The sequence below is a fragment of the Musca vetustissima genome, unplaced genomic scaffold (assembly GCF_032173495.1).
Source record: "Musca vetustissima isolate MV318-11 ecotype Yass unplaced genomic scaffold, APGP_CSIRO_Mvet_v1 utg20219, whole genome shotgun sequence".
In the NCBI taxonomy this organism is placed as follows: domain Eukaryota; kingdom Metazoa; phylum Arthropoda; class Insecta; order Diptera; family Muscidae; genus Musca; species Musca vetustissima.
This window is the reverse complement of record NW_026880728.1, coordinates 39,337-66,172: the sequence shown is the minus strand read 5'-3', so window position 1 is coordinate 66,172 and position 26,836 is coordinate 39,337. Positions and strand designations below refer to the sequence as shown.

At 37.9% G+C, this 26,836-nt stretch overlaps 1 protein-coding gene across 1 annotated transcript in view; it reads right to left on the bottom strand.

Moving 5' to 3' along the window:
• LOC133326541 (rap guanine nucleotide exchange factor 4) overlaps positions 1–26,836 on the bottom strand; it is an 83,312-nt gene that overhangs the window by 17,170 nt on the left and 39,306 nt on the right. The window contains exons 4-7 of the mRNA XM_061535170.1: positions 25,748–25,857; positions 21,483–21,569; positions 20,677–20,818; positions 10,431–10,830 (exon numbers count right to left, since the gene is read on the bottom strand). Coding sequence (XP_061391154.1) covers positions 10,431–10,830; positions 20,677–20,818; positions 21,483–21,569; positions 25,748–25,857 — 739 coding nt within the window. The remainder of the gene's footprint in view (positions 1–10,430; positions 10,831–20,676; positions 20,819–21,482; positions 21,570–25,747; positions 25,858–26,836) is intronic.

Here is a 26,836-nt window from a genome sequence, read left to right as displayed (position 1 = left end):
TTTTCCAAGGCTTGTTTGAGGCGTGAATTTATTAAATAATATTTTTCAAGGCCGACAAGATGCGTGGATTTATAAAAGAAGACTTTTTTCAAGAACTACCAAAGGCGTGGATTTATTAATGAATAGTTTTCCAAGGCCTTCCAAAGCCATGTATTTATTAATGAATATTTTTCCAAGGCCTTCCACAGGCGTAGATTTATTAAAGAAAATTTTGCCTATTTGAAGCGTGGATTTATTAAAGAATATTTTTCCAAGGCCTATTTGAGGCGTGGATATTTTTCCAAGGCCTATTTCAGGCGTGGATATTTTTCCAAGGCCTATTTCAGGCGTGAATATTTTTCCAAGGCCTATTTCAGGCGTGGATATTTTTCCAAGGCCTATTTCAGGCGTGGATATTTTTCCAAGGCCTATTTCAGGCGTGGATATTTTTCCAAGGCCTATTTCAGGCGTGGATATTTTTCCAAGGCCTATTTCAGGCGTGGATATTTTTCCAAGGCCTATTTCAGGCGTGGATATTTTTCCAAGGCCTATTTCAGGCGTGGATATTTTTCCAAGGCCTATAGGAGACGTATATTTATTGGAGAATATTTTTCCAAGGCGTATATTTATTGGAGAATATTTTTCCAAGGCCTATAGGTGTGGATATTTCTCCAAGGCCTATAGGAGGTGTGGATAAGTTTCCAAAGCATATAGGTGTGGATTTTTTCCAAGGCCTATAGGAGGAGTGGATAATTTTCCAAGGCCTATAGGTGTGGATATTTTGTGGATAAAGAATATTTTTCCAAGGCCTGTAGGAGGCGCGGATATTTTTCCAAGGCCTATAGGAGACGTGGATTTATTAAAGAATATTTTTCCAAGGCCTGTAGGAGGCGTGGATATTTTTCCAAGGTATATAGGAGGCGTGGATATTTTTCCAAGGCCTATAGGAGACGTGGATTTAGTAAAGAATATTTTTCCAAGGCCTGTAGGAGGCGTGGATATTTTTCCAAGACCTATAGGAATATTATCCAAGACCTCAAAAAGGCGTGGATTTATTAAAGAATATTTTTTACGACCTCCAAAAGGCGAGGATTTTTAAGGCCTCCAAAAGGCGAAAAATGTTTAAGGCCTCCAAAAGACGTGGATTATTTAAGGTCTCCAAAAGGCGAGGATTTTTAAGGTCTCCAAAAGGCGTGGATTATTTAAGGTCTCCAAAAGGCGAGGATTATTTACGGTCTCCAAAAGGCGAGGATTTTTAAGGCCTGCAAAAGGCAAGGATTTTTTAACGAATATTTCTTAAAGTTTGGAATTTTTTAAAAATAAATCCTTGAACGCCTTTTCTAGGCGTGGATTTTTTTAAGAAAAAAATTTTTAGAGCCTAGAATATGCGTTGATCTTTTAAGGCATATTTTCTCAGGGCATAAGGAAGGCAGGGCCTAAATTATTTCTAGATTTAAAAATTAAATTGTTTTCAAGGCCTAGAAATGGTGTTGATTTTTTAAGGAATATTTTTTTAGGGCCCTGAATATGCGTTGATTGTTTTAAGGAATATATTTATACCCTACACAGTGTATTATAGCTTTGTGCAGCCCCAAGAGTTTGTAACGCCGCGAAATATTGGTCCTAGACCCACCTTTAAGTATACCGATCGTCATATCTCGACTAGCTGAGTCGATCTAGACATGTGTGTACGTCCGTCTGTCCATTATAATTTGTAAACACAATACAGGCCACAGTTATGGATCAATCTTCACGAAATTTTGCATGTAGGATGGGCTTAATATTTAGGGGGTTGAAATGGACCAACAGCTTTATTTTTGTCTGATTTTCTGGTCGCTCCAGAAATCGCGAATTTTTACATGGAGAAGGGGATCGGGCCAAAAAATAAGCATGTCTGTTTTGATAAAGATCGGTCAAAATGTAGCGGGTCAAATGTACCCTAACTTTTGTGTGAAAAATTACAAAATTTGTATTCTACGGCGTATATATTTAACCCTGAAGGACGTAGACCCGAGAAGTTAAAAGCAAATCCAAGAGGAGTGGCTGGCCTTATTATAGCAATTATATATTCGTATGTACTCGGATGTGCGAGTTACACTTAAATATTTACAGGTGCTTACGTATTCAGATATTATTTAGTTACCCATTACCACACTAGAGGGCGAAATATAGCGCTGTTCGCTTTGAAAATTTCCGTTTGATTTTTTAAGGAATATTTTTGCAGGGCCTAGATTTGGTTCTTGAAAATATTTTCTTTAATAAATCTACGCCCTATTGGGCCTTAAAAAAATTAACGCATCTTTTAAGTTGTGAAAAATATTCGTTAAAAAGTCACGCCTGTTGTAAGCTTTGAAAAATACTTATTGGTCCCAGGAAAAATATGCTTTAAAAAAACTGACGCTTCTTAAAGACCCTGAAAACAATTTATTAAAAAATACGTAAAGTCTTTGATTTACCGCAATATAATTGCAAGGAGTCGGATTATTGGCATCCAATGTATTTCGCCTTTGTACCCTCAACGATTAACCTAAATTGCTAACAAATTGTTCGCCATGACCTTGACTTGTAAATACGTGTACACAGCATCCATACATCCATCCCTACATATGTAGACACTCATCTGTTTGTTAAGTGAAGTCAAACAATTTATTAAAAATTCCATAAAATTTCATCATTTCAAAACGTGCCTCTGTGTTTTACAACAGCCAACAACAGCAGCAGCAGCAACAACAACAACAAATGAATTCAATCCCATGGAAGAATGTAACCAACATTCAGTGAGGTTTTCATGCTCTGGGTGATGTGCATGTATGACACTCGTTTACACAACATATACTCAAACGAACACACACCCTCACATGTATACAAACGGAAACGTTGCATTTTGAAAAACTAATCCTGTTGTAAGGCATTGAAGGGTAAAATTGGTTCACTGATGCAATTCTCCAATTCTGTCAGTCTTTTTATACCCTTCACCACACTGTGGTACAGGGTATTATGTCTTTGTGCATATGTTTGTAATAGGCAAAAGGAATCGAGATAGACCCATGGTTCCTTTTGAGAATATGCATAGAATCACTTTCTGAGTCGATTTATGCATGTCCGTCCGTCTGTTGATGTTAAATTGTAAACAAAGTACAGGTCGCATTTATAATCCGATTTGGCTGACATTTGGCACAGCTCATTTATTTGGCCCAAGGACGAACCCTATTGAAATTGGGAAAAATCGGTTCAGATTTAGATATAGCTCCCATTTATATTTTTGTCCGATTTACGGACTTTAGTGCCTGAAAATCATTCGATTTGCACGAATTTCGGTATAGCGTACTGAATTAAGTCTAAAATGATGTGTGCCAAGTTTCGAGAAAATCGGTTCAAATTTAGATATAGCTCCCATATATAGTTTCGTCCGATTTAAGGTAAATGGGGCACCAAAGTCCATCTATATCTTTCGATTTGCATGAAATTTGGCACAGAGTACTGAATTAGGTCCAGAATGATGTGTGCCAAGTTTCGAGAAAACATTTCAGATTTAGATATAGCTCCCATATATAGTTTCGTCCGATTTAAGGTAAATGGTGCACCAAAGTCCCTCTATATCTTTCGATTTGCATGAAATTTGGCACAGAGTACTGAATAAGGTCCAGAATGATGTGTGCTAAGTTTCGAGAAAATCGGTTCAGATTTAGATATAGCTCTCATATATATTTTCGTCCGATTTAAGGTAAATGGTGCACCAAAGTCCCTCTATATCTTTCGATTTGCATGAAATTTGGCACAGAGTACTGAATGAGGTCCAGAACGATGTGTGCTAAGTTTCGAAAAAATCGGTTCAGATTTAGATATAGCTCCCATATATATTTTCGTCCGATTTAATGTAAACGGTGTCGTCCGATTTTACACAAAATTGACACAAACTTTTCACAACGTACTGGAGTTAGAATAACCTAGAAGTTGGTTTTAAATGCTTTACCATTGTGAGTCCAATAGGCACAACAATTTGCTCTACGTACTGAAGTTACTATAACATAACGTGTGTCAAGTTTAGTTCAAATCGGATTAGATTTTGATATAGCTTATATATATATATGCTTATAATTGATTTTCATTTTTTTGTCCCTGGTCCTTTAAAAATTCGACGTCTTTTAGGTTTCATCTGTTGGATATACTGGTGAAGGGTCTTTTTTGCCCTACTGGTTTTTTTTGCTGCAGGCGTTGCATTTTGGCCCAAAGTTGGTGGTGGTGGCATGAACAACAACGTGTCTATTTGGTATAACCATAAAACAGGCACAGACACACACACACTAGCACATAGTCTCTCTACTCTCTGTGTAAAACACACTCACACAGGGGATAAATAGAAGGATAGTTGTATTCAGCTTTGGGGCATTTAAAAGCAACAGCTTCATTTATCGACCAAATACTGGGGTAAAAAAAACATAACACGGAACCAAATGAACTTTCATTTGTGTGTGCATGTGTGTGTGAGAGTGTGTTTCTACATATGTTACTTAACATTGAAATGAATGTACTTAGAGCAGGATGAGATATTACAAACTCACCACAGACTACTCTGCACACACATTCACATTTTCTGCGAGTTAAGGTTTTTGTAAAGTTCATTTGTAGTCCACCATCCATTGGTAGTTACGTGGTAATCAATTAGTTCAGCATAGTTACGAATTGATTTGGGTTATTGTTGTTGGATGTAGGTATTGGATGTGTACGGAAGTAATTGGTTTTGTATTAATGTTAATTTAATTTTAAGCGGAAATCCGAGGCTTGGAGGCTTTTTTTCGGGGCCTTAAAAGGCAATTATTTATTAAATAATATTTTTGATGACCCTTAGAGACAATGACTATAAAGATGAACAGACCAAAAACATATTTTACGAGCCCCTAGAAACAGCATATGACCGTTGCCCGGGCCATGACATAAAAATTCTGCTAAGACATTTTAATGCAAAAATTGGAAGGGAAAATATCTTTGGTCCCACCGTCGGAAAATTCAGCCTTCATGAAGAAACATCCGACAACGGCATGTGGTTGATTGACTTCGCGGCAGCAAAGAAAAAATGGTAGTTAGCAGCACCAGATTCAAGCATCTCGATATACACAAGGCCACCTGGATCTCTCCTGATCAAGCAACGAGAAATCAAATTGATCATGTTGTGATAGATAGAAGGCATTCATCCAGTGTTTTAGACGTCCGATCGATCCGAGGAGCGAATATCGATTCGGACTAATGGTGGCAGCCAAGGTACGCACCGTCTTAATGTTGTAGCAAAGGTGCGATCTAATACAACACGGAAACTCGACGTCGAAAAGCTGCAAACACAACAGGTAGCCGAGGCCTACTCCGCTCAACTTACCCATCTGCTTGAAGAAAGCACTTCTTGTCCCGATAATAGTATAGAAGTGCAATGGCAAAGAATTGCCCACTCCCTACAAACTGCAGCAAAAGCAACACTTGGGTACCAAAAACCACCTCCAAGAAACCCATGGTACAATCAGGAGTGTCGTAATGCTACAGATGTGAAAAACGCAGCGTATAGGGCAACCCTGCAGACAGCAGCAACACGTAACGTGATGGAGAATTATCGAGAGAAAAGGAGAGTGGAAAAACGTGTTTTCAGAAAAAAGAAGAAAGAACAAGAAAAACGTGAGCGTGAGCAAATCGAGATGAACAGGAGTCAGAATGAAGTCCGGACATTTTACCAACGAGTAAAACACCAAACTGAAGGCTTTGGTGCGGGCACATCCTCCTGCAGATATGAAGAAGGAAACCAGGTGACAGATACAGACAGCGTGTTGAGGATCTGGAAGGAGCATTTTGAAAAGCTTCTGATATCAAATAGTGGCGTTGAAGAAGATACCGCAGAACCAATAAGAGATGATGGTATAGAGTGTAAACCACATAGCCAAGATGAGGTCATAAAAGCAATTAATCGGCTCAAGATCAACAAAGCAGCAGGAGCCGATGGGTTACCAACCGAACTATTCAAGACTGGTGGCCATATGCTGGTCAGGAGCATGCACCAGCTGATTAGTACAACTTGGCTAGAGGAATGCATGGCCAATGATTGGAACCTCAGCATCTTGTGTCCTGTTCACAAAAAAGAGACCAGACGATATGTGCCAACTATAAAGGAATAAGTCTCCTTCCCATCGCATATAAAGTGCTATCCAGTGTGCTGTGTGAACTACTGAAGCCAATGGCCAATGACATCATTGGACCATACCAATGCGGCTTCAGACCTGGCAAATCCACCATTGACCAGATTTTCACTCTGCGCCAAATCCTGGAAAAGACCCACGAAAAACACATCGACACATACCACCTATTTGTCGGCTGTAAAGCCGCATTCGACAGCCCTATCCGTTCAGAGGTGTATAAAGCCATGTCTACGTTCGGCATTCCTGCAAAATTAATACGGCTATGCAGGATAACTTTAAGTGGCACAAGGTCAGCAGTTAAAGTAGGAAAGGACCTATCGGAAAGGACCTTCAATACCGAACGAGGATTTAGAAAAGGTGACAGTTTGTTGTGTGATCTTTTTAACATCCTGCTGGAAAAGGTCATACGAGACGCAAAGTACACCAACTAACTCATGTTACTCGCCTACGCCGATGACATCGATATAATGGGTCGAACATTACGAGCGTAACAGCCACCTTTGAACAAATTGAAAAGGAGTCTGCCAAAGTGGGTCTGGCAGTAAACGGCGAGAAGACCAAGCTGATGGTATCAACGCGCAAGACGTCCACTAGATTCGGACCAACTGTGGAACTTGAGAACTACAGCTTCGAGGTAGTTAAAGATTTTATATACCTTTGTACCGCCATAAATAAAACGAATGGCATCAGTTTTGAAATTCGGAGAAGGATTGTGATGGCCAACAGATGCTACTATGGTCTAAGTAAGCAGTTTAGAAACAAGGCCACCTCCTGCCAGACCAAACTCACACTTTACAAGACGCTGATACTACCCGTGCTATTATATGGATCTGAAGCATGGGTACTTGCGCAAGCAGATGAGGCAGATCTTCGGTTGTTTGAAAGAAAAATTCTCCGAAAAACCTACGGGCCGATGTGCGTTGACGGTGAATATCGGCGTCGAATGAACCACGAGCTTTACAATTTATACGCGGACATTGACATAGTCAGTCGTATTGAGCTGCAGCGACTACGGTGGCTAGGTGGCATGTTGTGCGGATGAATGAGAATGCCTCAGCTCAAAAGGCATATAAAAACGAGCCTACTGATGGTTCCCGTAGAAGGGGAAGTCCACGAATTAGATGGAAAAACCAAGTAGAAAACAACATCTTGGAAGGTGGTCTTCCAAATTGGTGGATTTGCGCACAAGACCGACGCGCTTGGAAATCTTTTTTAAGCTCGGCTTATGGAACAACCGCTCTGTAACAAGCCAGCTAAGTAAGTAAGTTAGAGACTATGATCTATAAAATAGTACTTTTTCAAGGTCTCTGAAGGCGTAATTTTTTTAATATCTAGAAGAGGAGTAGATTTTTGTTTAAATATTTTTTGAAGGTCTAGGAGAGATCAAGGCTCATCACAAGGCTTCGAATTATAAAATAATATTTTTTTCATGGCCACCATAGGTGTAGAGTTATTGAATAATATTTTCAAGATCTACGACAGTCACCCATACGTATACGTACTGGGAATAAAATGCAACAATGTTACTCATACGCAGGTGTAGTAATGTACCATTACAATAAGTCCTTAGAATATGAATTCAAATTAAAGTTCTCCTGAGTGGAACGGCAGGTCATTGAAATTTTGGACATTGTTTTTTAATTTTTTCCTTGCCAAATCCTTAATTAAGATTCAATTACAAAACTTTTAATGAATTTTCAGATAATAGAAAATTATAGCTGAATAGCTTCCAGAGATTTCACTTCACTTCTTCATATCCTTAAGCTAGTACCAAATTCTAATGACAATCAATCAGCTATCTTTTATGCCAACAGCAACAATTGTTTAAACTTTAATTAAGATTTCTGTACGACTAATTATTAATTAAAAAATGAGACAATTAAGAAATACGCTTTCAGCAGATGTTCACCGTCGCCATTACTAAAAACGCATAGCCATCCCAACAAATGCCCGGGAAGGTTAATGAAACAAAAAAACTCTCAGCAAATTATCTAATATCTAATTATGCCATAGATAATAAACTCTCGGCGTTCTATGCAAATTATGATAAAATACCAGTCAACAAATATTGTGAGGGGAGGGGATGCAAATGATGGTAGACACCTTCATAATTAAATTCCATTCGTCCACACCTTTTGCATAATAAAGTGAGGAAGAGAGACCGATACCACATTCATATAGGCTAAATGTTGGAAATTCAACTTTATAAAACCATCGGGAGATAACCAGTAGGCATACTAATGACTATATGGGAGAGTCCATACATTTTTTTCAGGGAGGGGTTTTCAGGCACCAGCAGGCATTCTTTTTCCTGTGCAAGAGATGCAGGTATTAGTCTTCCTTTAAAAGAGTTGCACGAATTCCTCTTTCTGTGGAAGAGCTGCAGGTATTCTTTTTCCTATAAATGACCTTGAGGTATTCTTCTTCCCATAGGAGAACTGCAGGTATTCTTCTTCTTGTGGAAGAGCTGCAGCAGTCTTCTACCTGTGGAAGAACTGCGCGTATTATTTTTCCTATAGGAGAGCTGGAGGTCTTCCTCCTTCTAGAGAAGAACTGTAGGTCTTCTTCTTCCTATGGAAGAGCTGCAGATATTCTTCTTCCTGTAAAAGAGTTTTTTCTGGAGGAGGTCTTCTTCCTAGAGGATAACTGTAGGTATTCTTCTTCCTATAAATGACCTTGAGGTATTCTTCTTCCCATAGGAGAACTGCAGGTATTCTTCTTCTTGTGGAAGAGCTGCAGGGATTTTTCTTCCTATACAAGAGCTGCAGGTATTAGTCTTCTTTGGAACAGTAGCACGAATTCCTCTTCCTGTGGAAGAGCTGTAGGTATTCTTCTTCCTATAGGAGAGCTGGAGGTCTTCTTCCTAGAGGCGAACTATATATCTTCTTCTTCCTAGAGGAGAACTGTAGGTATTCTTCTACCTATGGGAGAGCTGCACGTATTCTTCTTCCTGTGGAAGAGCTGCAGATATTATTCTTCCTATGGAAGATCTGCAGGTATTCGTCTTCCTTTGATAGAGCTGGAGGTATTCTCCTTCCTATAGGAGAGCTGGAGATATTCTTCATCCTATAGCAGAGCTGCAGGTATTCTTCTTGATGTGGAAGAGCTGCAGGAGTCTTCTTCCTGTGGAAGAACTGCACGAATTCTTCTTCCTATAGGAGAGCTGGAGGTCTTCTTCCTTCTAGAGAAGAACTGTAGGCCTTCTTCTTCCTTTGAAAGAGCTGGAGATATTCTCCTTCCTATAGGAGAGCTGGAGGTATTCTTCATCCCATAGCAGAGCTGTAGGTATTCTTCTTCTTGAGGAACAGGTGCTGGTATTCTTCTTTCTGTGGAAGAGCTGCAGGTATTCCTCTTCCTTTGGAAGAGCTGCAGCAGTCTTCTACCTGTAGAAGAACTGCACGAATTCTTGGTCCTATAGGAGAGCTGGAGGTCTTCCTCCTTCTAGAGAAGAACTGTAGGTCTTCTTCTTCCTATGGAAGAGCTGTAGGTATTATTCTTGCTGTGAAAGAGTTTTTTTCTTTCAGGGCTCACAACAGATGTGCATTTAATAAAGAATATTTTTTTCAGGCTCAAAAAAGAGACGTGGATTTATTAAAGAATATTTTTTCAAGGTCTATAAGATGCGTGGATTAAAAAAACGATATTTTTTAAGGTCTATAAGCCTATATAAGGCGTAGATTTTTTAAAAGTATTTTTCAAGGTCTATAAGCCTATATAAGGCGTAATTTTTTATTTTTTAAAAGTATTTGTTTTTTAAAAGTATTTTTTCAAGGTCACAGCATAGGGTTGATTTTTTAAAAGTATTTTTTCAAGGTCTATAAGCCTATATAAGGCGTAGATTTTTTAAAAGTATTTTTTCAAGGTCTATAAGCCTATATAAGGCGTAGATTTTTTAAAAGTATTTGTTCAAGGTCTATAAGCCTATATAAGGAGTAGATTTTTTAAAGTATTTTTTCAAGGTCTATAAGCCTATATAAATCGTAAATTAAAAAAAAATATTTTAAGTTCCCAGCAATTTTTTATATGTTTAATCAAATTTCTGCGGAATGCCCGACATATCGCGGGACCATTATCCATCCAATAACATTCTTTGTTATACAATGGGAATTCCCCGCAGCATCAGAGCGCAACAGGAGTCTTTTAAGCGCACATTCACACAAATGGCAATTGACTTCAAAACACTTGCATACTCACACACACACACATATGTATTCACACCCGCATTTATGGGCGCACTCACACACATTTACATAGAAACAATTTCGCGTAACTCACCTGGGTGCGTCGTTAATCAAAGCCAGTTTACCAAAATCATCGCCGCTTTTAAGGGTGGCCACAGTACCTTTGCCATGTATCACCACATCCACAGATCCTTTCAGGATGATATACCAGGAGCGTCCCTCGTCACCTTGGCTGAATACTATTGTGGGCGGGCGAGCGAGCGAGCAGTTGAAGTTGGATAGATAGATGGATGGATTGGCGGATGAATGAATGTCGATGAAATTTTGCCATTGGGAGCGAGGCCGGGTGTTTATCGCATGAAAAGAAAAAAATAAAGGAACACATTTGAAATTAGAGGGGAGTGGGAAAAAACAAAAAAGTAAATAATCCAGCATCCAATTAAATGAGGTAACGCATAAACGCTGCAGTTGGGAGAACAATTTCTCCCCCAAAGCTAAGAAATGCTTCCACCGTTTTTTCCTCTCAAATAATAGTTTTTCATTTGAAAAGAAAATTTAAATGATTTTCTTTTGTTGTTGTTGTTTGTATTTTTCATTGTTTGCACCTTTCACGCTGAGTTTCGATATGAAAATTATTTATTCCAAAATTGTTTGGGGTTGTATGGCAAGGGGAAGTTCTGCTCATCAAGTACTTGTTTATGATTGTGTGTCCTTTGGCGGACACACACATCCTAATCAACACTTTGTTGTTGTTTTGTTGTTCCTGCTGCTGTTTAGCTTAACAATGACAAAGTTTAATTGTATTAAACTTTAATTCAGATTTATTTAGCTTAAGGTATTTAATTAACTATAAACCAAACTTTTTTGTTGTACATACTAGCGCACACAGATGAATACACTTCCATTCATGAGTTAAACAAAGTTTCCATCATGAACAACAACAGCAGCAACAACAACAACATTGTTACTGGAATGATACAAACGATGAACAGGTAAAAAAGTTTCACCCGGAAACTTAAGAATATTTTTCAAGGGCCAACTGAGGCGTGGATTTATTAAAGAATATTTTTCAAGGGCCAACTGAGGCGTGGATTTATTAAAGAATATTTTTCAAGGGCCAACTGAGGCGTGGATTTATTAAGAATATTTTTCAAGGGCCAACTGAGGCGTGGATTTATTAAAGAATATTTTTCAAGGGCCAACTGAGGCGTGGATTTATTAAAGAATATTTTTCAAGGGCCAACTGAGGCGTGGATTTATTAAAGAATATTTTTCAAGGGCCAACTGAGGCGTGGATTTATTAAAGAATATTTTTCAAGGGCCAACTGAGGCGTGGATTTATTAAAGAATATTTTTCAAGGGCCAACTGAGGCGTGGATTTATTAAAGAATATTTTTCAAGGGCCAACTGAGGCGTGGTTATTAAAGAATATTTTTCAAGGGCCAACTGAGGCGTGGATTTATTAAAGAATATTTTTCAAGGGCCAACTGAGGCGTGGATTTATTAAAGAATATTTTTCAAGGGCCAACTGAGGCGTGGATTTATTAAAGAATATTTTTCAAGGGCCAACTGAGGCGTGGATTTATTAAAGAATATTTTTCAAGGGCCAACTGAGGCGTGGATTTATTAAAGAATATTTTTCAAGGGCCAACTGAGGCGTGGATTTATTAAAGAATATTTTTCAAGGGCCAACTGAGGCGTGGATTTATTAAAGAATATTTTTCAAGGGCCAACTGAGGCGTGGATTTATTAAAGAATATTTTTCAAGGGCCAACTTGGATTTATTAAAGAATATTTTTCAAGGGCCAACTGAGGCGTGGATTTATTAAAGAATATTTTTCAAGGGCCAACTGAGGCGTGGATTTATTAAAGAATATTTTTCAAGGGCCAACTGAGGCGTGGATTTATTAAAGAATATTTTTCAAGGGCCAACTGAGGCGTGGATTTATTAAAGAATATTTTTCAAGGGCCAACTGAGGCGTGGATTTATTAAAGAATATTTTTCAAGGGCCAACTGAGGCGTGGATTTATTAAAGAATATTTTTCAAGGGCCAACTGAGGCGTGGATTTATTAAAGAATATTTTTCAAGGGCCAACTGAGGCGTGGATTTATTAAAGAATATTTTTCAAGGGCCAACTGAGGCGTGGATTTATTAAAGAATATTTTTCAAGGGCCAACTGAGGCGTGGATTTATTAAAGAATATTTTTCAAGGGCCAACTGAGGCGTGGATTTATTAAAGAATATTTTTCAAGGGCCAACTGAGGCGTGGATTTATTAAAGAATATTTTTCAAGGGCCAACTGAGGCGTGGATTTATTAAAGAATATTTTTCAAGGGCCAACTGAGGCGTGGATTTATTAAAGAATATTTTTCAAGGGCCAACTGAGGCGTGGATTTATTAAAGAATATTTTTCAAGGGCCAACTGAGGCGTGGATTTATTAAAGAATATTTTTCAAGGGCCAACTGAGGCGTGGATTTATTAAAGAATATTTTTCAAGGGCCAACTGAGGCGTGGATTTATTAAAGAATATTTTTCAAGGGCCAACTGAGGCGTGGATTTATTTTTTCAAGGGCCAGAATATTTTTTCAAGGGCCAACTGAGGCGTGGATTTATTAAAGAATATTTTTCAAGGGCCAACTGAGGCGTGGATTTATTAAAGAATATTTTTCAAGGGCCAACTGAGGCGTGGATTTATTAAAGAATATTTTTCAAGGGCCAACTGAGGCGTGGATTTATTAAAGAATATTTTTCAAGGGCCAACTGAGGCGTGGATTTATTAAAGAATATTTTTCAAGGGCCAACTGAGGCGTGGATTTATTAAAGAATATTTTTCAAGGGCCAACTGAGGCGTGGATTTATTAAAGAATATTTTTCAAGGGCCAACTGAGGCGTGGATTTATTAAAGAATATTTTTCAAGGGCCAACTGAGGCGTGGATTTATTAAAGAATATTTTTCAAGGGCCAACTGAGGCGTGGATTTATTAAAGAATATTTTTCAAGGGCCAACTGAGGCGTGGATTTATTAAAGAATATTTTTCAAGGGCCAACTGAGGCGTGGATTTATTAAAGAATATTTTTCAAGGGCCAACTGAGGCGTGGATTTATTAAAGAATATTTTTCAAGGGCCAACTGAGGCGTGGATTTATTAAAGAATATTTTTCAAGGGCCAACTGAGGCGTGGATTTATTAAAGAATATTTTTCAAGGGCCAACTGAGGCGTGGATTTATTAAAGAATATTTTTCAAGGGCCAACTGAGGCGTGGATTTATTAAAGAATATTTTTCAAGGGCCAACTGAGGCGTGGATTTATTAAAGAATATTTTTCAAGGGCCAACTGAGGCGTGGATTTATTAAAGAATATTTTTCAAGGGCCAACTGAGGCGTGGATTTATTAAAGAATATTTTTCAAGGGCCAACTGAGGCGTGGATTTATTAAAGAATATTTTTCAAGGGCCAACTGAGGCGTGGATTTATTAAAGAATATTTTTCAAGGGCCAACTGAGGCGTGGATTTATTAAAGAATATTTTTCAAGGGCCAACTGAGGCGTGGATTTATTAAAGAATATTTTTCAAGGGCCAACTGAGGCGTGGATTTATTAAAGAATATTTTTCAAGGGCCAACTGAGGCGTGGATTTATTAAAGAATATTTTTCAAGGGCCAACTGAGGCGTGGATTTATTAAAGAATATTTTTCAAGGGCCAACTGAGGCGTGGATTTATTAAAGAATATTTTTCAAGGGCCAACTGAGGCGTGGATTTATTAAAGAATATTTTTCAAGGGCCAACTGAGGCGTGGATTTATTAAAGAATATTTTTCAAGGGCCAACTGAGGCGTGGATTTATTAAAGAATATTTTTCAAGGGCCAACTGAGGCGTGGATTTATTAAAGAATATTTTTCAAGGGCCAACTGAGGCGTGGATTTATTAAAGAATATTTTTCAAGGGCCAACTGAGGCGTGGATTTATTAAAGAATATTTTTCAAGGGCCAACTGAGGCGTGGATTTATTAAAGAATATTTTTCAAGGGCCAACTGAGGCGTGGATTTATTAAAGAATATTTTTCAAGGGCCAACTGAGGCGTGGATTTATTAAAGAATATTTTTCAAGGGCCAACTGAGGCGTGGATTTATTAAAGAATATTTTTCAAGGGCCAACTGAGGCGTGGATTTATTAAAGAATATTTTTCAAGGGCCAACTGAGGCGTGGATTTATTAAAGAATATTTTTCAAGGGCCAACTGAGGCGTGGATTTATTAAAGAATATTTTTCAAGGGCCAACTGAGGCGTGGATTTATTAAAGAATATTTTTCAAGGGCCAACTGAGGCGTGGATTTATTAAAGAATATTTTTCAAGGGCCAACTGAGGCGTGGATTTATTAAAGAATATTTTTCAAGGGCCAACTGAGGCGTGGATTTATTAAAGAATATTTTTCAAGGGCCAACTGAGGCGTGGATTTATTAAAGAATATTTTTCAAGGGCCAACTGAGGCGTGGATTTATTAAAGAATATTTTTCAAGGGCCAACTGAGGCGTGGATTTATTAAAGAATATTTTTCAAGGGCCAACTGAGGCGTGGATTTATTAAAGAATATTTTTCAAGGGCCAACTGAGGCGTGGATTTATTAAAGAATATTTTTCAAGGGCCAACTGAGGCGTGGATTTATTAAAGAATATTTTTCAAGGGCCAACTGAGGCGTGGATTTATTAAAGAATATTTTTCAAGGGCCAACTGAGGCGTGGATTTATTAAAGAATATTTTTCAAGGGCCAACTGAGGCGTGGATTTATTAAAGAATATTTTTCAAGGGCCAACTGAGGCGTGGATTTATTAAAGAATATTTTTCAAGGGCCAACTGAGGCGTGGATTTATTAAAGAATATTTTTCAAGGGCCAACTGAGGCGTGGATTTATTAAAGAATATTTTTCAAGGGCCAACTGAGGCGTGGATTTATTAAAGAATATTTTTCAAGGGCCAACTGAGGCGTGGATTTATTAAACAATATTTTTCAAGGGCCAACTGAGGCGTGGATTTATTAAACAATATTTTTCAAGGGCCAACTGAGGCGTGGATTTATTAAACAATATTTTTCAAGGGCCAACTGAGGCGTGGATTTATTAAACAATATTTTTCAAGGGCCAACTGAGGCGTGGATTTATTAAACAATATTTTTCAAGGGCCAACTGAGGCGTGGATTTATTAAACAATATTTTTCAAGGGAATATTTTTCAAGGGCCAACTGAGGCGTGGATTTATTAAAGAATATTTTTCAAGGGCCAACTGAGGCGTGGATTTATTAAAGAATATTTTTCAAGGGCCAACTGAGGCGTGGATTTATTAAAGAATATTTTTCAAGGGCCAACTGAGGCGTGGATTTATTAAAGAATATTTTTCAAGGGCCAACTGAGGCAAGGGCCAACTGAGGCGTGGATTTATTAAAGAATATTTTTCAAGGGCCAACTGAGGCGTGGATTTATTAAAGAATATTTTTCAAGGGCCAACTGAGGCGTGGATTTATTAAAGAATATTTTTCAAGGGCCAACTGAGGCGTGGATTTATTAAAGAATATTTTTCAAGGGCCAACTGAGGCGTGGATTTATTAAAGAATATTTTTCAAGGGCCAACTGAGGCGTGGATTTATTAAAGAATATTTTTCAAGGGCCAACTGAGGCGTGGATTTATTAAAGAATATTTTTCAAGGGCCAACTGAGGCGTGGATTTATTAAAGAATATTTTTCAAGGGCCAACTGAGGCGTGGATTTATTAAAGAATATTTTTCAAGGGCCAACTGAGGCGTGGATTTATTAAAGAATATTTTTCAAGGGCCAACTGAGGCGTGGATTTATTAAAGAATATTTTTCAAGGGCCAACTGAGGCGTGGATTTATTAAAGAATATTTTTCAAGGGCCAACTGAGGCGTGGATTTATTAAAGAATATTTTTCAAGGGCCAACTGAGGCGTGGATTTATTAAAGAATATTTTTCAAGGGCCAACTGAGGCGTGGATTTATTAAAGAATATTTTTCAAGGGCCAACTGAGGCGTGGATTTATTAAAGAATATTTTTCAAGGGCCAACTGAGGCGTGGATTTATTAAAGAATATTTTTCAAGGGCCAACTGAGGCGTGGATTTATTAAAGAATATTTTTCAAGGGCCAACTGAGGCGTGGATTTATTAAAGAATATTTTTCAAGGGCCAACTGAGGCGTGGATTTATTAAAGAATAAAGAATATTTTTCAAGGGCCAACTGAGGCGTGGATTTATTAAAGAATATTTTTCAAGGGCCAACTGAGGCGTGGATTTATTAAAGAATATTTTTCAAGGGCCAACTGAGGCGTGGATTTATTAAAGAATATTTTTCAAGGGCCAACTGAGGCGTGGATTTATTAAAGAATATTTTTCAAGGGCCAACTGAGGCGTGGATTTATTAAAGAATATTTTTCAAGGGCCAACTGAGGCGTGGATTTATTAAAGAATATTTTTCAAGGGCCAACTGAGGCGTGGATTTATTAAAGAATATTTTTCAAGGGCCAACTGAGGCGTGGATTTATTAAAGAATATTTTTCAAGGGCCAACTGAGGCGTGGATTTATTAAAGAATATTTTTCAAGGGCCAACTGAGGCGTGGATTTATTAAAGAATATTTTTCAAGGGCCAACTGAGGCGTGGATTTATTAAAGAATATTTTTCAAGGGCCAACTGAGGCGTGGATTTATTAAAGAATATTTTTCAAGGGCCAACTGAGGCGTGGATTTATTAAAGAATATTTTTCAAGGGCCAACTGAGGCGTGGATTTATTAAAGAATATTTTTCAAGGGCCAACTGAGGCGTGGATTTATTAAAGAATATTTTTCAAGGGCCAACTGAGGCGTGGATTTATTAAAGAATATTTTTCAAGGGCCAACTGAGGCGTGGATTTATTAAAGAATATTTTTCAAGGGCCAACTGAGGCGTGGATTTATTAAAGAATATTTTTCAAGGGCCAACTGAGGCGTGGATTTATTAAAGAATATTTTTCAAGGGCCAACTGAGGCGTGGATTTATTAAAGAATATTTTTCAAGGGCCAACTGAGGCGTGGATTTATTAAAGAATATTTTTCAAGGGCCAACTGAGGCGTGGATTTATTAAAGAATATTTTTCAAGGGCCAACTGAGGCGTGGATTTATTAAAGAATATTTTTCAAGGGCCAACTGAGGCGTGGATTTATTAAAGAATATTTTTCAAGGGCCAACTGAGGCGTGGATTTATTAAAGAATATTTTTCAAGGGCCAACTGAGGCGTGGATTTATTAAAGAATATTTTTCAAGGGCCAACTGAGGCGTGGATTTATTAAAGAATATTTTTCAAGGGCCAACTGAGGCGTGGATTTATTAAAGAATATTTTTCAAGGGCCAACTGAGGCGTGGATTTATTAAAGAATATTTTTCAAGGGCCAACTGAGGCGTGGATTTATTAAAGAATATTTTTCAAGGGCCAACTGAGGCGTGGATTTATTAAAGAATATTTTTCAAGGGCCAACTGAGGCGTGGATTTATTAAAGAATATTTTTCAAGGGCCAACTGAGGCGTGGATTTATTAAAGAATATTTTTCAAGGGCCAACTGAGGCGTGGATTTATTAAAGAATATTTTTCAAGGGCCAACTGAGGCGTGGATTTATTAAAGAATATTTTTCAAGGGCCAACTGAGGCGTGGATTTATTAAAGAATATTTTTTAAAGAAGGGCCAACTGAGGCGTGGATTTATTAAAGAATATTTTTCAAGGGCCAACTGAGGCGTGGATTTATTAAAGAATATTTTTCAAGGGCCAACTGAGGCGTGGATTTATTAAAGAATATTTTTCAAGGGCCAACTGAGGCGTGGATTTATTAAAGAATATTTTTCAAGGGCCAACTGAGGCGTGGATTTATTTAAGGAGGCGTGGATTTTTTAAAGAATATTTTTTCAAGGGCTCCACAAGGCGTGGATTTTTTAAAGAATATTTTTTCAAGGGCTCCACAAGGCGTGGATTTTTTAAAGAATATTTTTTCAAGGGCTCCACAAGGCGTGGATTTTTTAAAGAATATTTTTTTTTAAAGAATATTTTTTCAAGGGCTCCACAAGGCGTGGATTTTTTAAAGAATATTTTTTCAAGGGCTCCACAAGGCGTGGATTTTTTAAAGAATATTTTTTCAAGGGCTCCACAAGGCGTGGATTTTTTAAAGAATATTTTTTCAAGGGCTCCACAAGGCGTGGATTTTTTAAAGAATATTTTTTCAAGGGCTCCACAAGGCGTGGATTTTTTAAAGAATATTTTTTCAAGGGCTCCACAAGGCGTGGATTTTTTAAAGAATATTTTTTCAAGGGCTCCACAAGGCGTGGATTTTTTAAAGAATATTTTTTCAAGGGCTCCACAAGGCGTGGATTTTTTAAAGAATATTTTTTCAAGGGCTCCACAAGGCGTGGATTTTTTAAAGAATATTTTTTCAAGGGCTCCACAAGGCGTGGATTTTTTAAAGAATATTTTTTCAAGGGCTCCACAAGGCGTGGATTTTTTAAAGAATATTTTTTCAAGGGCTCCACAAGGCGTGGATTTTTTAAAGAATATTTTTTCAAGGGCTCCACAAGGCGTGGATTTTTTAAAGAATATTTTTTCAAGGGCTCCACAAGGCGTGGATTTTTTAAAGAATATTTTTTCAAGGGCTCCACAAGGCGTGGATTTTTTAAAGAATATTTTTTCAAGGGCTCCACAAGGCGTGGATTTTTTAAAGAATATTTTTTCAAGGGCTCCACAAGGCGTGGATTTTTTAAAGAATATTTTTTCAAGGGCTCCACAAGGCGTGGATTTTTTAAAGAATATTTTTTCAAGGGCTCCACAAGGCGTGGATTTTTTAAAGAATATTTTTTCAAGGGCTCCACAAGGCGTGGATTTTTTAAAGAATATTTTTTCAAGGGCTCCACAAGGCGTGGATTTTTTAAAGAATATTTTTTTAAGGGCTCCACAAGGCGTGGATTTTTTAAAGAATATTTTTTCAAGGGCTCCACAAGGCGTGGATTTTTTAAAGAATATTTTTTCAAGGGCTCCACAAGGCGTGGATTTTTTAAAGAATATTTTTTCAAGGGCTCCACAAGGCGTGGATTTTTTAAAGAATATTTTTTCAAGGGCTCCACAAGGCGTGGATTTTTTAAAGAATATTTTTTCAAGGGCTCCACAAGGCGTGGATTTTTTAAAGAATATTTTTTCAAGGGCTCCACAAGGCGTGGATTTTTTAAAGAATATTTTTTCAAGGGCTCCACAAGGCGTGGATTTTTTAAAGAATATTTTTTCAAGGGCTCCACAAGGCGTGGATTTTTTAAAGAATATTTTTTCAAGGGCTCCACAAGGCGTGGATTTTTTAAAGAATATTTTTTCAAGGGCTCCACAAGGCGTGGATTTTTTAAAGAATATTTATTCAAGGGCTCCACAAGGCGTGGATTTTTTAAAGAATATTTTTTCAAGGGCTCCACAAGGCGTGGATTTTTTAAAGAATATTTTTTCAAGGGCTCCGCAAGGCGTGGATTTTTTAAAGAATATTTTTTCAAGGGCTCCACAAGGCGTGGATTTTTTAAAGAATATTTTTTCAAGGGCTCCACAAGGCGTGGATTTTTTAAAGAATATTTTTTCAAGGGCTCCACAAGGCGTGGATTTTTTAAAGAATATTTTTTCAAGGGCTCCACTAGGCGTGGATTTTTTAAAGAATATTTTTTCAAGGGCTCCACAAGGCGTGGATTTTTTAAAGAATATTTTTTCAAGGGCTCCACAAGGCGTGGATTTTTTAAAGAATATTTTTTCAAGGGCTCCACAAGGCGTGGATTTTTTAAAGAATATTTTTTCAAGGGCTCCACAAGGCGTGGATTTTTTAAAGAATATTTTTTCAAGGGCTCCACAAGGCGTGGATTTTTTAAAGAATATTTTTTCAAGGGCTCCACAAGGCGTGGATTTTTTAAAGAATATTTTTTCAAGGGCTCCACAAGGCGTGGATTTTTTAAAGAATATTTTTTCAAGGGCTCCATAAGGCGTGGATTTTTTAAAGAATATTTTTTCAAGGGCTCCACAAGGCGTGGATTTTTTAAAGAATATTTTTTCAAGGGCTCCACAAGGCGTGGATTTTTTAAAGAATATTTTTTCAAGGGCTCCACAAGGCGTGGATTTTTTAAAGAATATTTTTTCAAGGGCTCCACAAGGCGTGGATTTTTTAAAGAATATTTTTCAAGGGCTCCACAAGGCGTGGATTTTTTAAAGAATATTTTTTCAAGGCCTTCAGAAGGCGTGAATTTTCTCAAGGAATATTGTCCTGCATCATGAAGGTAAATAAATCTACTCACCATGCGATAAAACACCTTCCTCCAACAATGCCTGCCACATACCAGCCGCTTGGGCTCTGGTATGAACAATGGACGATAAATTCACCAACCAATCAACGAATTCAGTACCCGGGGCACATTTGCGTATAAGTTTGCCGGAAACCTGTAACGAAAAGTATAGAACAGGGGAATAAAAGAGAGTGGGAACACGCAAGGGTAAATCATTTTGTTGTAAAAAGTATTTAAATTGAAATATGGGCGTTTTGGGTTGAGTCAGCGAAGAGTACACGAAGTGATGAATAAGCAGAGAATTTATTTGCTTCACTTCTTCCTGCAGGATATATTTTGTATGTGTGCTAATTAAAATGTCATTTCTGGTATTGTGTATTGCTCTTTTTATTTATGTTCACAACAGCTACACCTTTCATCCCGAATCTAAATAATATCAATTATAATTCCTTCCCATGAATATTTTTTTTAAACTCCCATTTTGTTGCCAAGTAATTGTGGCGGTAATTCCGGAAGGATATTTATCATCGTACTTAAAAGAACAAGCAAATTAAACAAATATTCACTGTACTTAGCGTACTCATCATACACACACACACACCCACTTTACATAATACTGGCTAATGGTTTTTTTTTGGTTTTGTCTGTTTCTTTCTCAACACCATCGGAAATACTCTGTTGGTCAGCCAATACCGGAAATGTAGACGGGTTTATTCGTAATGGTCTAGCATTGGTTGTTGTGGCTTAGGGTAGTGTGAGTGTGTGTGTGTGTGGGGATGCATTAGTGTTGGCGCTCAGGAAGTGTTTTTGCTACTTACTTTTCTATCCTTTAAACAGCTTGAATTATCAGCAACCAATAGTGTTCGCAATGCCCATCCCATACGATTCATAGCAGGACTAGGAGACTGTAATGGCAAAAAGAGGATAATGAGTTGGTAGTTATGTAAGGATGGATGTAAAACGGTTTTATTTTTGACTAATGAGATGAGAATCAATTATAGTAAAGTATTTGGTGAAACGATTAGTGCTAACTATCTGATGGATAAAATTGGGTATAAATAAATGGGAAATAATTCTAAGATTTAAACAGACGTGGAATGGCGTGGATTTTTATAGAATATTTTTCCAAAGCCTATATGAGGCGTAGATTTTTAAAGAATTTTTTTTCAGGGCCTATATGAGGCGCGTCTTTTTTAAGGCTCAGGACAGGCGTGGATTTTCAAAGGATGTTTTCAAGGCCTAGAACAGGCGTGGAATTTTTTAAAGCTCAGAACAGGCGTGGATTTTCAAAGGATATTTTCAAGGCCCACCAAAGGCGTGATTTTCTACAGAATAGTTTTTCAAGGCAAAGAAAAAGAAAACCAAACCCCCCTAATGTTGACGACCCCCCCCGCAAACGTATAAAGGACCACGATCTGCGAATCTGCACTTGGAATGTGGGCACGTTGTACAGAACAGGCGCAGTGTTCGCTTTGGCGGATGTACTCAAGAAGTACAAAGCCGGTATTATTACTTTACAGGAAATGCGATGGAAAGGGACTGGAGTAAGTTATATAGCTGCCATGAAACGAGACAAGAATTTGGCTGCGGATTTATGGTTAACAGGAGAATAAAAGACCTCGTCTCCAGATTCAATCCAGTAGATGAGCGAATTGCAATAATCCGTATAAAAACGAAGTTCTTCTACATCAGTCTCATTTGCGGCCATGCTCTAACCGATAGTTTACGAACGCCTAGAAGCCGCATATGACCGTTACCTTGGGCATGACAGCAAATAACATGGTAGTTAGTAGCAGCAGACTCAAGCATCTCGACATACACAAGGCCACTTTTATTTCTCCCGATCGAACAACGAGAAATCAAATCGATCATATTGTGATAGACGGAAGGCATTCATCCAGTGTTTTAGACGTCCGATCGATCCGTGAAGCAAATATCGATTTGGACAATTACTTTGTGGCAGCCAAGGTGCGCATCCGTTTTAATGTAGCAGCAATGGTGCGATCTAACACAACACGGAAACTCGAGGCCAACTCCGCTCAACTTACCCACCTGCTTGAAGAAAGCACTTCTTGTCCCGATAATAGTAAAGAAGCACAATGGCAAAGAATTGCTTATTCCCTACAAACTGCAGCAAAAGCAACACTTGGGTACCAAAAACCACCACCAAGAAACCCATGGTACGATCAGGAGTGTCGTAATGCTACTGATGTGAAAAACGGGCAACCCTGCAGTCAGTAGCAGCACGTAACGTGATGGAGAATTATCGGGAGAAAAGGAGAGAGGAGAAACGTGTTGTCAGAAAAAAGAAGAAAGAACAAGAAAAACGTGAGTGTGTGCAAATCGAGATATACAGGAGTCAGAATGAAGTCCGGAAATTCTACCAACGGGTAAAACAACAAACCGAAGGCTTTGGTGCAGGCACATCCACCTGTAGAGATGAAGAAGGATGTGCTGATGGGTTACAAGCCGAACTATTCAAGACTGGTGGCCAGATGCTGGTCAGGAGCATGCACCAGGTGATTAGTACAATTTGGCTAGAGGAAAGCATGCCCAACGATTGGAACCTCAGCATCCTGTGTCCCGTGTACAAAAAAGGAGACAAGACGATATGTGCCAACTATAGAGGAACAAGTCTCCTCCCCATCGCAAATCCACCATTGACCAGATTTTCACTCTGCGCCAAATCCTGGAAAAGACCCACGAAAAACACATCCACACATAATACCTATTTGGCAGTATTTGGTCTGGCAGTAAACGACGAGAAGACCAAGCTGATGGTATCAACGCACAAGACATCCGGTAGACTCGGACCAACTGTGGAACATGAGAACTACAGCTTCGAGGTAGTTAAAGATTTTATATACCTTGGTACCGCCATAAATAAAATGAATGAAATCAGTTTTGAAATTCGGAGAAGGATTGTGATGGCCAACAGATGCTACTATGGTCTAAGTAAGCAGTTTAAAAACAAGGCCACCTCCGGCCAGACCAAACTCACACTTTATAAGACGCTGATACTACCCGTGCTCATTGCGCAAGCAGATGAGGCAGCTCTTGGGTTGTTTGAAAGAAAAATTCTCCGAAAGATCTACGGGCCGATCTGCGTCGACGGTGAATATCGGCGTCGAATGAACCACGAGCATTACAATTTATACGCGGACATCGACATAGTCAGTCGTATTGAGCTGCAGTGAATACGGTGGCTAGGTCATGTTGTGCGAATGAATGAGAATTCCCCAGCTCAAAAGGCATATACAAGCGAGCCTACTGATGGTTCCCGTAGAAGGGGAAGGCCACGAATTAGATGGAAAGATCAAGTAGAAAACTACACCTTGGAACGTGGTCATCCAAATTGTTGGATTTGCGCTCAAGACCGACGCGCTTGGAAATCTTTTTTAAGCTCGGCTTATGGAACAACCGTTCTGTAACAAGCTAGCTAAGTAAGGCGTGGATTTTTCAAAGTCTAAGGCGTGGATTTCTTAAAGAATATTTTTCAAGGCCTATAACAGGCGTGGATTTCTTAAAGAATATTTTTCAAGGCCTATAACAGGCGTGGATTTCTTAAAGAATATTTTTTCAAGGCCTAGAACAGGCGTGGATTTTTTAAAGAATATTTTTTCAAGGCCTAGAACAGGCGTGGATTTCTTAAAAAATATTTGTTCAAGTCCTAGAACAGGCGTGGATTTTTTAAAGAATATTTTTTCAAGGCCTAGAACAGGCGCGGATTTTTTAAAGAATATTTTTTCAAGGCCTAGAACAGGCGTGGATTTTTTAAAGAATATTTTTTCAAGGCCTAGAACAGGCGCGGATTTTTTAAAGAATATTTTTTCAAGGCCTAGAACAGGCGTGGATTTTTTAAAGAATATTTTTTCAAGGCCTAGAACAGGCGCGGATTTTTTAAAGAATATTTTTTCAAGGCCTAGAACAGGCGTGGATTTTTTAAAGAATATTTTTTCAAGGCCTAGAACAGGCGCGGATTTTTTAAAGAATATTTTTTCAAGGCCTAGAACAGGCGTGGATTTTTTAAAGAATATTTTTTCAAGGCCTAGAACAGGCGTGGATTTTTTAAAGAATATTTTTTCAAGGCCTAGAACAGGCGTGGATTTTTTAAAGAATATTTTTTCAAGGCCTAGAACAGGCGTGGATGTTTCACAAGACTTCTCTCATTCATGTCTTCTCCGACTCTCCCAATATTATTGAAATGTATATTTGTCATAATAAATAAATTTCCAAATGAAATTCAAATAATAAAAACGCAAAACTTTGGAGACACTTTAGCGCGACAACAAAGAAATAAAAAAGATCAACATCGTTCATGCCATTTTATGTGTTCACACTTAATATTCATAAGAATTTGAAGTTATTTTCTTATTTTTTTGTTTAAAATACATCATAAAATATGACAACAACAACAAAAAGGAAACTAAGAAGAATATTCCAAAGATTATTGTAATTGTATTCGTCTAAGCGAAACTTAATATCCATTTCAGTTTATATCATAACCATGACCTTGAAACAAAACGAAGAAAAAAGAACAACTACAACAAAATCCCCGAAAATGGTATAATTTTGAGATTTGTTTCAAATATGCCACACGCCATTTGGGGATAAAGATTATTTTTTGCTGAAAAAAGATTTAAAGCCCAACCAGAAAGAAATGAGAGGCCCAGGAGTAGGAAAAAATGGAAACCATAAATGTTGTTTCAAACAGAACTGAAAATACCAGACCAGACTAAACCAAAACCGCAAACAAACAGAGTGACATGTGTTTTTGTCGCAACAGACAACACCCTGTTGCTCTGCTGTGCTCTTTTTCCTGATGAAGAAGTCCCTTCCTCCCTCCTTCACATGAAAACCCCAGATATGAAAAACCAAACTCTGACACAGCACCCTAACCGAAGAAAAACCAAAAAAACTTTTGCCAGACAAAACAACAGAATGTTTGAATACAACATTCATAACATTTAAACATAAATAATTGAAGAAAAAACAACAACAACATGTTGTTTTTGTTGTTGACGGGATTTGCCTTTAATGCCACTGACCACAGAAACACAAATGCTGATGCTTTGCCACTTACCTCTGTTATTGGTAATGCCGGATTGGGATGATCTGGACTTAGTGGCCGCTTAGTGGGTGATGAATTGCTCTGTTGTTGTTGCTGCTGTTGTTGTGTGTTGGGACCAAAACCTGTAAGTACAACAAATTAAAAAAAAAAACAGGAGATTGCTTAATAAATTGATATAAATTCATTTAAAAAATATATTAGGTTGGAGCTCAATAAATAGCATTTTATAATAACTAGATTGAAGATTTCCTATTTAAACCCAAAGATTTCCGATCAACAGTTTAATTCAGCCAGTTTGCATTGGAGATTTCCAATCAAATCCCAATTAAACCAGGCTGAATTGAAGATTTCCTAAAGAAATCCCCATTCAGCCAGGCTGAATTGAAGATTTCCTATAGAAATCCTAATTCAGCCAGGCTGAATTGAAGATTTCCTATAGAAATCCTAATTCCGCCAGGCTGAATTGAAGATTTCCTATAGAAATCCTAATTCAGCCAGGCTGAATTGAAGATTTCCTATAGAAATCCTAATTCAGCCAGGCTGAATTGAAGATTTCCTATAGAAATCCTAATTCAGCCAGGCTAAATTGAAGATTTCCTATAGAAATCCTAATTCAGCCAGGCTGAATTGAAGATTTCCTATAGAAATCCTAATTCAGCCAGGCTGAATTGAAGATTTCCTATAGAAATCCTAATTCAGCCAGGCTGAATTGAAGATTTCCTATAGAAATCCTAATTCAGCCAGGCTGAATTGAAGATTTCCTATAGAAATCCTAATTCAGCCAGGCTGAATTGAAGATTTCCTATAGAAATCCTAATTCAGCCAGGCTGAATTGAAGATTTCCTATAGAAATCCTAATTCAGCCAGGCTGAATTGAAGATTTCCTATAGAAATCCTAATTCAGCCAGGCTGAATTGAAGATTTCCTATAGAAATCCTAATTCAGCCAGGCTGAATTGAAGATTTCCTATAGAAATCCTAATTCAGCCAGGCTGAATTGAAGATTTCCTATAGAAATCCTAATTCAGCCAGGCTGAATTGAAGATTTCCTATAGAAATCCTAATTCAGCCAGGCTGAATTGAAGATTTCCTATAGAAATCC